This window comes from Leptinotarsa decemlineata, unplaced genomic scaffold (assembly GCF_025532065.1).
Source record: "Leptinotarsa decemlineata unplaced genomic scaffold, Ldec_3_MD MMD2_P_RNA_scaffold_6, whole genome shotgun sequence".
Classification (NCBI taxonomy): domain Eukaryota; kingdom Metazoa; phylum Arthropoda; class Insecta; order Coleoptera; family Chrysomelidae; genus Leptinotarsa; species Leptinotarsa decemlineata.
Window position 1 is genome coordinate 13126715 of NW_027412533.1, and position 13543 is coordinate 13140257.

General features: G+C 36.5%; 1 protein-coding gene across 1 annotated transcript; it reads left to right on the plus strand.

Annotated features, from left to right (window-relative positions):
• The first annotated feature begins 1084 nt into the window (after positions 1 to 1084).
• On the plus strand, positions 1085 to 11725 carry LOC141480157 (uncharacterized). Its single transcript, XM_074170016.1, has 2 exons — positions 1085 to 10837; positions 10903 to 11725. Exons 1-2 carry the CDS (start codon positions 10658 to 10660, stop codon positions 11101 to 11103), a joined length of 381 nt encoding a protein of 126 aa, XP_074026117.1. The 5' UTR covers positions 1085 to 10657; the 3' UTR covers positions 11104 to 11725.
• The last annotated feature ends 1818 nt before the right edge of the window (positions 11726 to 13543 follow it).

Genomic DNA, 13543 nt, shown 5'->3' on the forward strand with positions numbered 1-13543 from the left:
ACATTCTGATGAAATTATACCGACAGTTCAACTTCACGATTGACTAAAAATTTCAATATTCATTTGCAGCCAAATATTTTGTTCTGTCATTTGCCAGACTACTTGATTTCCAATAAATATTTCATTCGCTGAAAGGTTGTTTTAGACCGAAAGAATATGGCACAAATTCCGAGATTTTTGAAATTATTGTAACTATTCAGGAACGTCCATTTTGTGGTGTAATTCGCAACTTGTTTATCTAGCAACAGGTAATTTTAGGAATGGGCGATATTTTAAGGAAAGGGTATTTTTTGTATATTCTTATCAGTCGTCAAATGGATTTCGCTTTGAAAAAATGACAATTTTTCGAAAGAAATGCTCATTTAAGAAAAACTATTGAACTTAGCCATAGGGAATACTTAATGAAATTTGTAGAGGTTTCGTTGGCGCTTCTTATGGATCAATAATATACAGGGTGTTCCATTTAATATAAGGAAGATTTTGCAAATTTTCATTTACAATATTTGGCAAGCGGTTTTTCATACCCTGTATATCACAGGTCGATTTCAGATATATCGTTTGAGAGAGTTACCAATGTAGAATATTCGATCAAAAAAAAATTTCAACTGGTCTTGGCACCACTTTATAATTTCAAATATTCTGAGTGACGAATATTGGAAAAAAAAAACCTGTCATGCTAGATATCTCGAAAAACATCAATATTTTCGAAGTGCAGATATACATAAAGTTTATTTTATTTTCTATGAAGAAACCGAAAAAGCGATAAAAAATATAGGTTGCCATTTAAAAAGACACAGTTGGGATCCGCCCAGAAAAAATCGAACACCCTGTGTGACCGCCAATATTTTTATTTTGTCGAGCTCGAGCAATAAGGTAATATTATAGAAAATTAGATTCCTATCTGCTTCCTATATAGAGATATGGAACACCGCGCCACTGTTGCAGGACCCTGTAGAGTATGTCTCACTTCTCATGGAAACACCCCTGTATCTTCCGTAATATTTGAGGTGGAACGATGAAACTCTCAGGACTGATGGAATTGCCAAAATGCATCTTCCACCTGAATGGGGTTGGCCAAAGTGATATACACTGTCCGCCACTCGCGATGGAACACCCCATTTTTACGGTAAAACATATTAGGGGGCAAAATAGGCTCAAAATTCCTTCAGATTCGTGATCAGGACTACCAACTTACTACGATTACACTTTTTTCCTGAAAAAATTTCAGTCCTGACAAATCCGAATTTGTCTCACTTCTTATGGAAACACCCCCGTATCTTCCGTAATATTCGAGGTTGAACAATGAAACTTTCAGGACTGATGGAAATGCTCGTAATGCACCTACCACCAGAATGGGGCTGGCCAAAGTGATATACACTGTCCGCCACTCGCGATGGAACACCCCATTTTTACGGTAAAACATATTAGGGGGCAAACTAGGCTCAAAATTCCTTCAGATTCGTGATCTGGACTACCAACTTACTACGATTACACTTTTTTCCTGAAAAAAAATTCAGTCTTGAAAAATCCGAATTTGTCTTACTTCTTATGGAAACACCCCCGTATCTTCCGTAATAATTGAAGTAGATTTTTTTTTGTTTTGACATCAAAACATGAACAAAATTGTTTAAGAGAAACTTGACTTTTGTTTTCACATAAATAATTTATTTTTTATTTTGTTGTCAGGAAAGTTATTCCTTCTCAATAAGAGAGAAAATGGTAATTTTGTAAGAGAAACGGAAACATGTAATCAGTGAGGTTTTAGGATGGTTAATGTTAGTTCATATTAGTTAGTTCATATTTAAAAAAAAACAAGATATTTTGTGGCAAAAAATGTTATGTAGTTCAAAATTCTTTCGAAGTACTACTTTCAAAATCACATTTTCAATTGAAAAACAATCAATTTCAAATGATTTAACTGTTGACAATTTTATATTTTCGTGCCTTCTATGAAATTTCCCTCCAATCGAACACATTTTTCTATGCGCCTTCTATTATTCCTTCCAACTCTTCTCAGTTCTCTAAGTGTGATTTCTTTACACGCTTGTATAATTCTTGCACGGAGATCTTCCTTATTTGTTGGCCTATCCTTATAAACTTTATTTTTCAAGTTTCCCCATAAATAAAAACCAGTGGAGTTGAATCTGGGGATCGTGGTGGCAATACTACGAGAGGGCCATTGGATTCTATCCATTTCATAGGTAGATTCCTATTCAACCAAACCCTTATTATGCCACTATTGTGAACTGGTGAACCATCTAACTGAAAAATCATGCTGTGTCTCACATCCAAAGGTAGTTCTTCCAACACATCGGAAAATGCATTTTCGAGAAAATCAACGAATAGTCTTCCGTTTAAATTTTGATCGAAAAAAATGGCCCGATAATATTTTCGTTCAGGATACCACACCACACATTAACTTTCTGAGATATTTGGTCTCTAAAATTCTCCACCCAATTTGGATTTTGTTCAGCCCAAAACCTCATGTTCTGGGAAGATACAACACCATTCGTGGTAAAGGTAGCCTGCATCCATAAACAATACTCCATTCGGCGGATTTCATCTCCTTCGTGCAAAGTATGTAAACATTCGGGTTTGAACGCAGGCACTTTATGCTTCTTCAAACACCTCCATATTTTACTGCGGCTCATATTGAGTTGAAGCGATAAGTTTCTCAAACTAATTCTAGGATCAGCTTGATGAGCCGCCAATATCGTATCATCATCAATATGATGTTTTACAATTTTTCTGTCCTTTGTTAGATTATATATTTTATGTACAGTTCCAGGGTGTACCGCTACCTCTAGCGGGTGTCTTGTATTAAATTCAGCGGCCGCTTCACAATTAGACCTCACCCCTTCACCAATGTTGAACTTTGTCAATCAAAATGAGCTGATATCAGTTGAAATGGAAACTTCAGAAATAATAAACTATGAACAGGAACTCACGAACAGAAAACAACTGGAACACAGGAACATTATCCAACACAAATACAGGAACAATAAACACAATAGGATCAAAAACACGGCAGGAACAACAGGAACAACGGTGATTCAAAGAACAACAATACCAGAAACAACAAATGCAATGAAAACTGGTCTGAAGGTTAATACAATAAGATCATTCAACAATATTGTCAGGTTGACAGTAAATATCAATGAGCAACTGTTTTCCATGGTGATTTCAGGGCACTGCATGATTCAATGAAACTGATGTAATTCAATCCCTTCAAATGATTTCAGACAACAATTCAGCAAGTAGGTAAAATAATCTAAATTCTACCTGTTCACCGAGTGCGATTTTTTCTTTAAAAATTAACAGTTGTTTCGGTGTTGCAATGAGTATGAAGATTAATTTTGTTTCGGATGGTGAAATGTTTCCTCAATATTTTGATAAAGGACCCCGCACATTTCTTATGAGAAATGGCTTGCCTTGAATTTTGCCGAAATTTTGATATGTTGTAGTTCTTGATGTGCTGATTGAAAGTGTCCACAGCCAAAGCTCAGAATTGTACAGTTTTCGAGATGTGAACCTTTGAATATAGATTTTTTTCCATTTTTTGCAGTTTTTGCTCATCAATCGAGAGCTCACTTCTGGTTGGGATAGAATTTGGATGTTCAACAACCAGAAATAGTTTTAGGAAAAATGTTCTTCAGTTATAATAGATGCCGCCAACGATATTTTTTCATACACTGCTTCACACTATCTCGATAATCTGAGAATGTGGTGCTGTGACATTTTCCTCAGATGGGCTCAAAATGGATGATAGCATTTCACAGCACATGTATCTTTCATACCTGAGAGTACTCTACAGATAGAATGAAGGGGTTCAGGTATTGGAAGCGAACTATTTTGCGCTGTAATATGTTTTACCTAAAAATAGGATGTTCCATCGCGAGTGGCGGACAGTGTATATCACTTTGGCCAACTCCATTCAGGTGGCAGGTGCATTTTAAGCCCTGAGAGTTTCATCGTTCCACCTCGAATATAACCGAAGATACGAGGGTGTTTCCATAAGAAGTGAGACAAATTCGGATTTTTCAGGACTGAAATTTTTTCAGAAAAAAGTGTATTCGTAGTAAGTTGGTAGTCCTGATCACGAATCTGAAAGAATTTTGAGCCTATTTTGCCCCCTAATATGTTTTACCGTAAAAATAGGGTGTTCCATCGCGAGTGGCGGACAGTGTATATCACTTTAGCCAACCCCATTCAGGTGGGAGGTGCATTTTAAGCATTTCCATCAGTCCTGAGAGTTTCATCGTTCTACCTCTAATATTACGGAAGATACGGGGGCGTTTCCATGAGAAGTGAGACACACTCTATATAGTTGGAACTCTTATTGTAGCTACCACCTGTGAATTACAAAGGAACAAACTATTTTGCGTTTAAAAACCGAGAAAATGGGCCAAGGGCGGATTTAGATTTGAACTTCGGGGAGGTGAGTTTTGAATTTCAGGGGGAATAATTTATATATGAAAGTATGTGCATCTATATATCACAATACTCATGTGAAATGTATTGAATGTTCAAAACAAACACTATTCCCAAACACCAGAACTGAAACACTCTTCTCGAACAAGTTGTCGTCTTCACAAGATGAAGTTCACTAATTGCTAAGTTTAAATATGGTTCCGATTTATATCTAATAGAGTACATTTTCACTTTCAGACACAAATGAATGATTTCGGATAGAATAAAAAGATTATCAAATGATTGAAAGAAAAAGATTTTTTGAATCTGAAGGCAGACAAAGCCAAAAAGATTGTAATATTGGATAAGTCAGCATACTCTAAGAGATTTGTTGATTTAAGTTTATCGCCCACTTATCCAGCACAGCACGGCACGTCCCGTCAAAATACGGATAGGATTGGAACAATGAAAATGAATGGACAACCGCCCACTAGCCCGGCACGGCACAGCCAAGAGCGTCCGTCGTCGGCCAGCATCATCTTGTCCAAAAGTGCCTGGGAAGTTTCGGTCTTTCTGTTTTGCTCTTCCATCAGTTGACAGCACAGTGCCAGACTGTACCTATGAAAATTGACGCGGTAAATTTGGACGCGGTAAATTTTCAAGAACCTTCAGTATGCTGGTTGTAGCTGGACAAGTGAGCGATGCTACTACCCTTTGCCATCAAGCGACGGACAGCGCCGTGCTGTGCTGTGCCCGACAAGTGAGCGACAAGCTTTAATTACGGTACCTATCCCTATACGGTACCTATAATACCAAAAATTCCATTGCCCACGCCTAAGACGGTTTCAGAAGTGAAAAACACACTCAAAAAGTGACAAAATCTGATCGCACTGATTCTGAACCAGAATACAGGTTTATAACTTTACAGTTCCGAAAATATATGTCTACCAAAATTCACAAATCTGGCAAGTCGATGCGACCAATTGCCTCCGTACCTATAATACCAAAAATCCCATTGCCCACGCCTAAGACGGTTTCAGAAGTGAAAAACACACTCAAAAAGTGACAAAATCTGATCGCACTGATTCTGAACCAGAGTACAGGTTTATAACTTTACAGTTCCGAAAATATATGTCTACCAAAATTCACAAATCTGGCAAGTCGATGCGACCAATTGCCTCCGTCATAAGTTCCCTTACATATGAAATTGCTAAATAGCTGACCAAATGGTTTGAAACACTCTCAATCTCACAACTGGGTTTCAATTTTGTTAATTCACATGAATTTGTAGATAAAATCAAAGATGTGAGGTTGCGAGACGAAAATATTTCTGTATCGTTTGATATATCCTCGTTGATTTTCAAAGTGCCTCTAAACCAAAAACTGTTTCTGACGGTCAATGGTCTCAGTGTAGAAGTAATCTCTGAATATCTATAAGAAACATATTTGTTTGCAGTTCTTCAACTCTGTCGAAGGCACGGAAATGGAAAACCCACTGTGCTCGTTTATAGATTGTCTGTTCGTGAGCAGATTTGAATTGGAGATAGAAAAGAGTTAGATTACCTTTCACGGACTTGAATCCGATATGGAAATGATATATTTGTGATTTTTGACACGAAAAAATATAAGGTAGAGAAATTTATTTCAACTCTTAACAACAGATCAACAACAACATTGAGTTCACATATGGAATTGAAAACAATTAGGAGTTGTCATTCATGAATGTCTCAGTGACTGTGTCACCAGGTTTCAGAGTTTGATGTCTATGGAAAAAATACCAGTACTTTTAGATATATTCTTGATAGCTCACACCATTGTCCACAAGACAAAATGACAGAACTAAACTTTTCTTGTCCATGGGTTTGTTGTTTTCCTCGAGTGAAGAAAGTTACTATATTGATACAGGTATCCAAATACAGGGTGTAACTAAATAAGTGTAAAACATTTTAGGAGGTGATTCCTTATCGAAAAAAAGATATGATATTTCATATAAACAAATTTCATTGAAGCATCCCTTGTTAAGATACAGCCCCTTAAAGGGGGTACATGAAATTTGTATAACAATTTTTTTCACAAGCACTAAAAAAGTTGCAATATTGAAATTAACCTGACTACCAAAAAGACACTTAGCCAGAAATTCATTTGGTCTACCCCATGGTTGTGAGGAGTGGAAAACGCAACCCCTAAAATTTATTTTCAATGTAACTTTTTGTCTTATCATTTGTTTACTCTTCAAAAATGTATTTCCGATAGACTGTTTCATTCTAAACAAAAAATTTCTCTTGGGTTTTTTGTACAAAATAAACCAGTTCGCAGAAAAAAAATATTAAACGACAACTACAGAGATACATCGTCATAAATGCGAAAATACGAAACTAATCTATCTAGTAGGTCGCTATTAGCGATAGTGACAATTAAATTAGTATGACGCTGTCAGTTGGTGAATTTTCGAATTTGAATTAATACTAATTGTGTGTTGTTGTTCTGTTCTCAATTTGTTACTTTAATAATTCACTTGTTATTAACACGTTGAATGCCGTATGTATCCAACACGGATACACGCGACTCAGTGTTTCGATGGCCGCGTGAACACATGGCGGATACATAAGTATTTCTGTAATTTCAGCCACATGTATCTGTGTTGGCTGCATGCCTTGCGCAGATCTTTATGGGAGCGTTCGCACTATGGCCTGGCATACCTAAAAGCATATTTGGCCTGTGAATTTTATTCACAGTTTTTTCAGGGGACGATTTTGTTAGTAAGTAGGTTTGAAATTGGGAATGTTTTTTATTCGACAACAATAAGCGCTAAATTATAATGAACAAAATGTATATTCACGGGAGAAATGAACATTACAAAAACAGATTGGGTATTTTATGTCATAAAACATTTGTGTACTTCAAAAAAACAAGATAAGCAATAATGTTTTTCACATGTTATACATCTGAATTTACTTTGTGTTGTTTGATTAGCTGCAGCCTTCCTCCCAACCTCTTCAGTTTTTTTCTTATAACATCGTACACATCTTCCTCGTTTTCTGCCAGCACCTTGACTTTCTTCCAAAACATGTTGTGCTGAAGGTTCATCAGCTGGTGCCGTTTTGTTAAGTGTCTCAGTTGGAAAATGTAACAAATCTGATATAACGCATTCTTTGAATTTTGTAATCGGCATTTTGTCGTGATGTAATATATATGCATTCACCAAAGCCGTACCCAATAGAAGCTCAACTGCCAATTTTCGGTACCATTTCAAGCTCCTTCTCAAAGATGATGAATATGCTTTCATTCGGTCTGAAAGGTCGATGAAAGCTTTACATTTGTTAAAGTCGCTTATTATTTTTGGTTTCTGTACTTCACCACCCCTTTGACTTACTGTTACTAGTTCATCAGTGTGTTTTGTACTAAGGACCAAAACATCTCTTCTATCTCTCCATTTCAGTACCACCACGCCTGTGTTGCTCTCAGCTGCGACAATTTCATTTTTATTCATCTTTTTAGTGACATCTTTGGGATTGAGCTTCCTATTTGAACGTAATGTCCCCACTAAATGTGTCTTTCGGTCTAACAAAGTGTGAGCTAGGGAAACACTTGTATAGTAATTATCAGTATACAAGGTTCTCCTTTGATCTAATAAATTGGTTAAAAGGGAAAGTACTACGCTCGTTGCTACCGTTTGACCTTCAGTTTTTTCAGTCCCGCAATATACGCTAAAATTATAGGTATATCCTTTATCGACACATAACTTGAATAGTTTTATGCCAAATTTGTGGCGTTTGTTTTTTATGTATTGTCCAAACGTCCTCTGAAAGGGACAAGTGTTTCATCTATGCATAGCTCATTTTGAGGAATAATAACAGCTTGAAAGCTTACTAGGAGTTTATCAATGAGCGGGTTTATTTTATGAAGTCGATTTTGTATGACTCCTTCATTATTGTTGAAATGAAGCATTTTTAGCAAGAGTTGAAATCTATTTCTGCTCATCAAGGACTTTATTTTACTGGAGTACAAAAATGATGTCCGCCAGTATGACTCGATACTTGGTAACTGAGACAACCCCATCCACATAATTATTCCAAAAAATCTCTCTATTTCTTCTGAGTTGGAATCGCCCCATGCTTTTATTCTAGACTTTCGTAGATTATTATTTCTCTTGCATTGTTCCGCATAACGATTCGTTTCAAGAACAATATGGCTTATTATGTAATCGGGTACCATAAGTTTGTAAAAATTATATGGTGTTTTATCGTAGAACCGCTCATATATTTCTGATTTTATGCCAGGATTCGGCTCCGTGAACGGAAAATCTTTTAGGTGATTACCTTGTACTGGTCCCCATGTAGGATCACTCGTTGGAAGTGAATCATCGTCTTCTGAAGACGATTCATCTACTCGAAATTGAGCAATGACATCTTCTATGGTTTCTGTGACATGAATCGTGGTACTAGGTTTCTTGGCCAACGTACTGGCATTCTTTGTTGAAATTAGTGTTGAACTCGTACTTGGCTAGAAAATATCTGTAAAAAAATTGTCATGTCATTTCAAGAGATCAATATCATAATCAAGTACCTAGAGTTTCGATATAACATTTTGTAAATGTTTTCTAGTCAGTCTAACACAAAAACTTGCAAATTGCATACAACATTTTTCCAGTTATTTTATAATACCTAAATCTAATATTATATGCAATTTACAATTTTATTGACGGTAGGTCATTTAGTAATTTGTTTTAGATTTCGAATAACATTAGGTTTATATCATTTTGAAGGAATCATAAACTCACCTAGGTCAGATGATCTGGTTGCTTTTAGTTTTATGCGCTTACTTTTTCTGAAACTTGTAGAAGTCGAGCTACTATCACTATCACTACAGTCATCACTATCTATTTAATATTCGTCTGATAAGTAAACATCTCCAAATAGCGAATTCTCTTCGTCAGACAACAACTCTTGCATGAGTTTTTGTAAATGTAATTGTTCCTGTTCGTAGGACATTGTTTTCGAAATATGCCGTATAAATAATGTAAAGAACACTAATAACTTATCAAAGAGTACGGAAGTTCAGTATCCAAAGTCAAGACACTGCATGAACTTCGTCTGATGAAAAGGCATTGCAAGTGATTTGTTCCAAACTTGTAAACACCTGTTCTAATCTTTTTCGACGTTGTTGCCGGCTCATGTATCCAGATTGGATACATGCGGCAGCAGTTTTCAAAAATGAATATTGTGGCCGTGGGTATCCAATGTGGATACATACTAATGACTACGTCATAAAATGTCAAAATCTGTTTTCTTCATTTCTAACTTGAAATTATATGAAAGAAGAATATATTTTTGAGACACTACCACAAAAAAAAAATTGGCCTGATATACTCAATTTTCGGCTCCCACGGTGGCGTTCAACGTGAATGGCATACACAAATAATAAAATGGCTGATATGCATTACGTTTACGGTCTGTCGCAGGGGAATGGGTTAGAAGCTTCTAGAAAATATGCTGAAATGTATCCTCAACGGCAGCATCCTTCACATAGAATATTTGCTCGACTTCATCAACGATTACGAGAATATGGTTCATTCGACAAAAGAACGCAGGATTGTGGTCGCCATCGAGAAGTACGAACACCACACCTTGAGGAAGCAGTACTCAATTTGCTTTCCAGCTAAATGTTGATCATATGACGGTATTTCGAATTTTAAAGAAACAACTCTTAAACCCTTATCATCTACAACGAGTACAGGCACTGTTACCGCGAGACTTTCCGAACCGTCTTGAATTTTACAATTGGATGCTGGAAATGATTAGAAGAAATTGTGACTTTTTGAAGACGACAGAATTCACAGACGAATGTAGTTTTTCTCGGGACAAGATTGTTAATTTTCATAATTACCACATATGGGCTGATGAAAACCCTCACGCTATTGTCGAAACTAACCATCAAGAACAGTTTTCTCTTAACGTGTGGCTCGGAGTTATTGGTGATGATTTAATTGGGCCTCATTTTCCAACTCCTCGATTAAATGGTGAGGCATACGTTCAATTTTTAAGAGAAGTGCATCCAGTACTACTGGAGGAAGTTCCTTTGGGCGTCAGAAGGGATGTGTCTTTTATGCATGATGGGGCTCCCGCCCATTTAAGTCAAGTAGCACGTCAGCATTTAACTGAAACATATGCAAATCTGTGGATAGGTCGAGGAGGACCACAGAACTGGCCCGCTCGATCACTTCAGAAGAAATGAACAGTTCTATAGAATGTTTTCCACCAGTTACTGCTTTCGATATGAGTTTTTTCTGGTGCTAACTCATAGTTTCTATACAAATCAGCAGATGAAGGCCTACAAAATTTTCACTGGCTACAAATATTTTGAAGCTGGATTTGTACATGATTGTGAAGCAAAGTCAATCGGAGAGCACATTGTTGTGACTGCCAAGGTATTTAGATATTTTTCAAATTCGATTTATTCATAATTTTCTCTGAATATGTATCTTAATTTTAGGTCAAGCATTCACAGAGGATGAACAATCCCCCACTGCAAGTCTGGATTATATTCGAGAAATATGGTGCAATAATTTCAGCTCATTGTACCTGCATGGCAGGCCATTCTGAAGTTTGCACTCACGTTGCTACTGTACTGTATGACCTGGAATATATCAACCAATTCAATATATCAACCAATTCTAGAGTGCAGGCCCAGTAAACAGTTTTTGCATGTGGCTTTCATGTTCATATTCAATGCTGAATTTCATCATATACCTATTCTTTCAAGTGTTTTTTTATTTCATGCTAACTGATTTTTGACTCAAGAGAAATCACTTTTTTGAAATAACCACTATTGTGGATCATTTGTTCAATGAATGTGTATTGAAACTGACTTCCTCGTCTGACAGGGGAAATAAACGAAACAATATGACCTTATTTTGTTTTTTATTAAATTAATGTATCTTTGAAAGTGTTTGGACAAAAAATATTCTATATACTAACGAAACCTTGTTTCTGACCTACGTACCAATTGAATATAACAAAAATTTATTATAATTCAGCTCTATGATCTGAAATATGATTTTGCAATAATACAATACAATAAAACATATCACGACAGTTGGAACAAAAATACAAATCTAGACTAAGTATATACAATTTACAAAAACAATTTCATGAGGTTTTTTATTATAAATTCAATCTAACTCAAAGGTACTATTGGTGGGCAGATATTAATCAATCCACAACACACATTCACTATTTTATCCAAGATTATATCATCTTCACCACAAACAAGCAGAGAAATTGGCACATAATCTGATAGAATCCTATATTTTGACGAATGCAACCTATTACTCTTTTCACATGAATCCTGACATGTGCAATGGCTCTAGTTGTTTCTAATTTCTGATTCAATTGGATGCTTCTGCTTCTTTCCTTTTGCTAAAAGCAGAAATTCACTAGGTATTTTGTAAAAGTTCACCGATCACGATCCTCACAGTTTCCGCAATTTACAACACAACACGTTATAGGCATGATTTTATGTTATGAAGGACGATTGATATGTAAAATCAGCCTCAGACAACGAATTTCAGCAAGCAGCAACACAATCACTCTCAAAGACAAGTTGATTATGGACTTTTGTAGTTTTCTTTCCATTAGAACAAACAACATGTGTGCGTACAGGTGGCCATTTTGATTTAATTTTGACAGCATCTCGGACCTTCTGGAATTGGATTCCAGGATTTCACTTCGCCTGTATAATTTTGGGTAAGTTGTCGGTATTTGAGTCGTATAGTTTTAGTGACGACAATTGTTGGTTAAGCTGACAGCCCGTCCAGGTTAGCTGGTATCATCTTGCATATCACGTGAGTCTATTTTCCACCATTTTGGGTATTCTTAGCGTCAACATCACTCATTTGTTAAAGGCTTTGATAATCGTATTGACCATTTGATTCACCTCAACGGACTTATTTGTTGCCAAAGCAGTGAGGAGAGAAAAGTTCTCCCTTCTTAAAGGTATTATAATATTTTGTATATAAAACTAAACGTTATTCTAGTTTAGTCGGTTTTTTTTGCTCTCTTATAGATACGTTTCCTTAAGAAACTCAATTAAGTGAGAGTCATATTGATTTCTTTTAATTTTTCTCTTAACTGTTCGTGAAAGTGTATAAATTTCACAGGGTTCTAGTGCAGGGCACAAAATATGGACTTTGTGGCCCAGTAAATTCATTTTAGCCCTCAACACAGGAGTCGTCCATTGAAGCAGATATAGGATCCACAGGGAATGCCAACCGCCCCTTTTTCCAGCAAGTACCATTACTGATGTTTACTCCTGGTATTCATTTATTATTTTCAACTGAACCGACTTTGGATCGGAAGAATAGTAATTTTTTTGACATTTTCGCGTTTTGAGACCCTCAGTGGGTCATTGTTCCGTTTAAAGTATTCAAAAATTATGAATTTAAAGAATTGTCATACAAGGGACTCGTTCCTTGAACTACATCAATAGTTTATTTACTTATCCTTACTATATATAAGTTAGGGTTTTTTGGAGGCTGTCGGACAGTGTTCTATTGTCTCGCCCTAACCACACAATTTAATGTTTGTTTTAAAAGGGTGGATCCTGTAAACGTGATATGGCCATACCAAGGTAACCTCCCACTGACTGAAACTTCATCGCATTTGTCATTCTAATATCGCCATGCATTCCACCCTGAATGTTCCTGATTGCTTACCCATTACCATAGTTACCGTCTAACGTTATATAAGCAGGATTGTCGTGCTATATATGGGCGAACCAAAGGGTGAGGGAGCCAGGCTTCAACCTGATCGAAATCAAGACGGCTGTCGATATATGGGTGCAAATAAACAGTGTTGGTGGCTTGTATATATTTTGATTTCACTAGACATATCTACCCGTTGCATTTCTAGTTACTCGACATCATTGTGTTCCACTATTTCTAGGTTTGGCGAGTGGATCATTGTGAAAAGGCACTGGATGATAAGGTAAACCTTGTGGCGCCCTAATAATTAAGAACTTCCATATGAACCACGCCTCCTGCACTGTTATAAAGCTAGGATGGCACATGCTGGTGCCCTGTCGCCTTCAAAGGTAGAATGAGCCAGCCGCTATCAAAATCAAATTATTTTCTCGA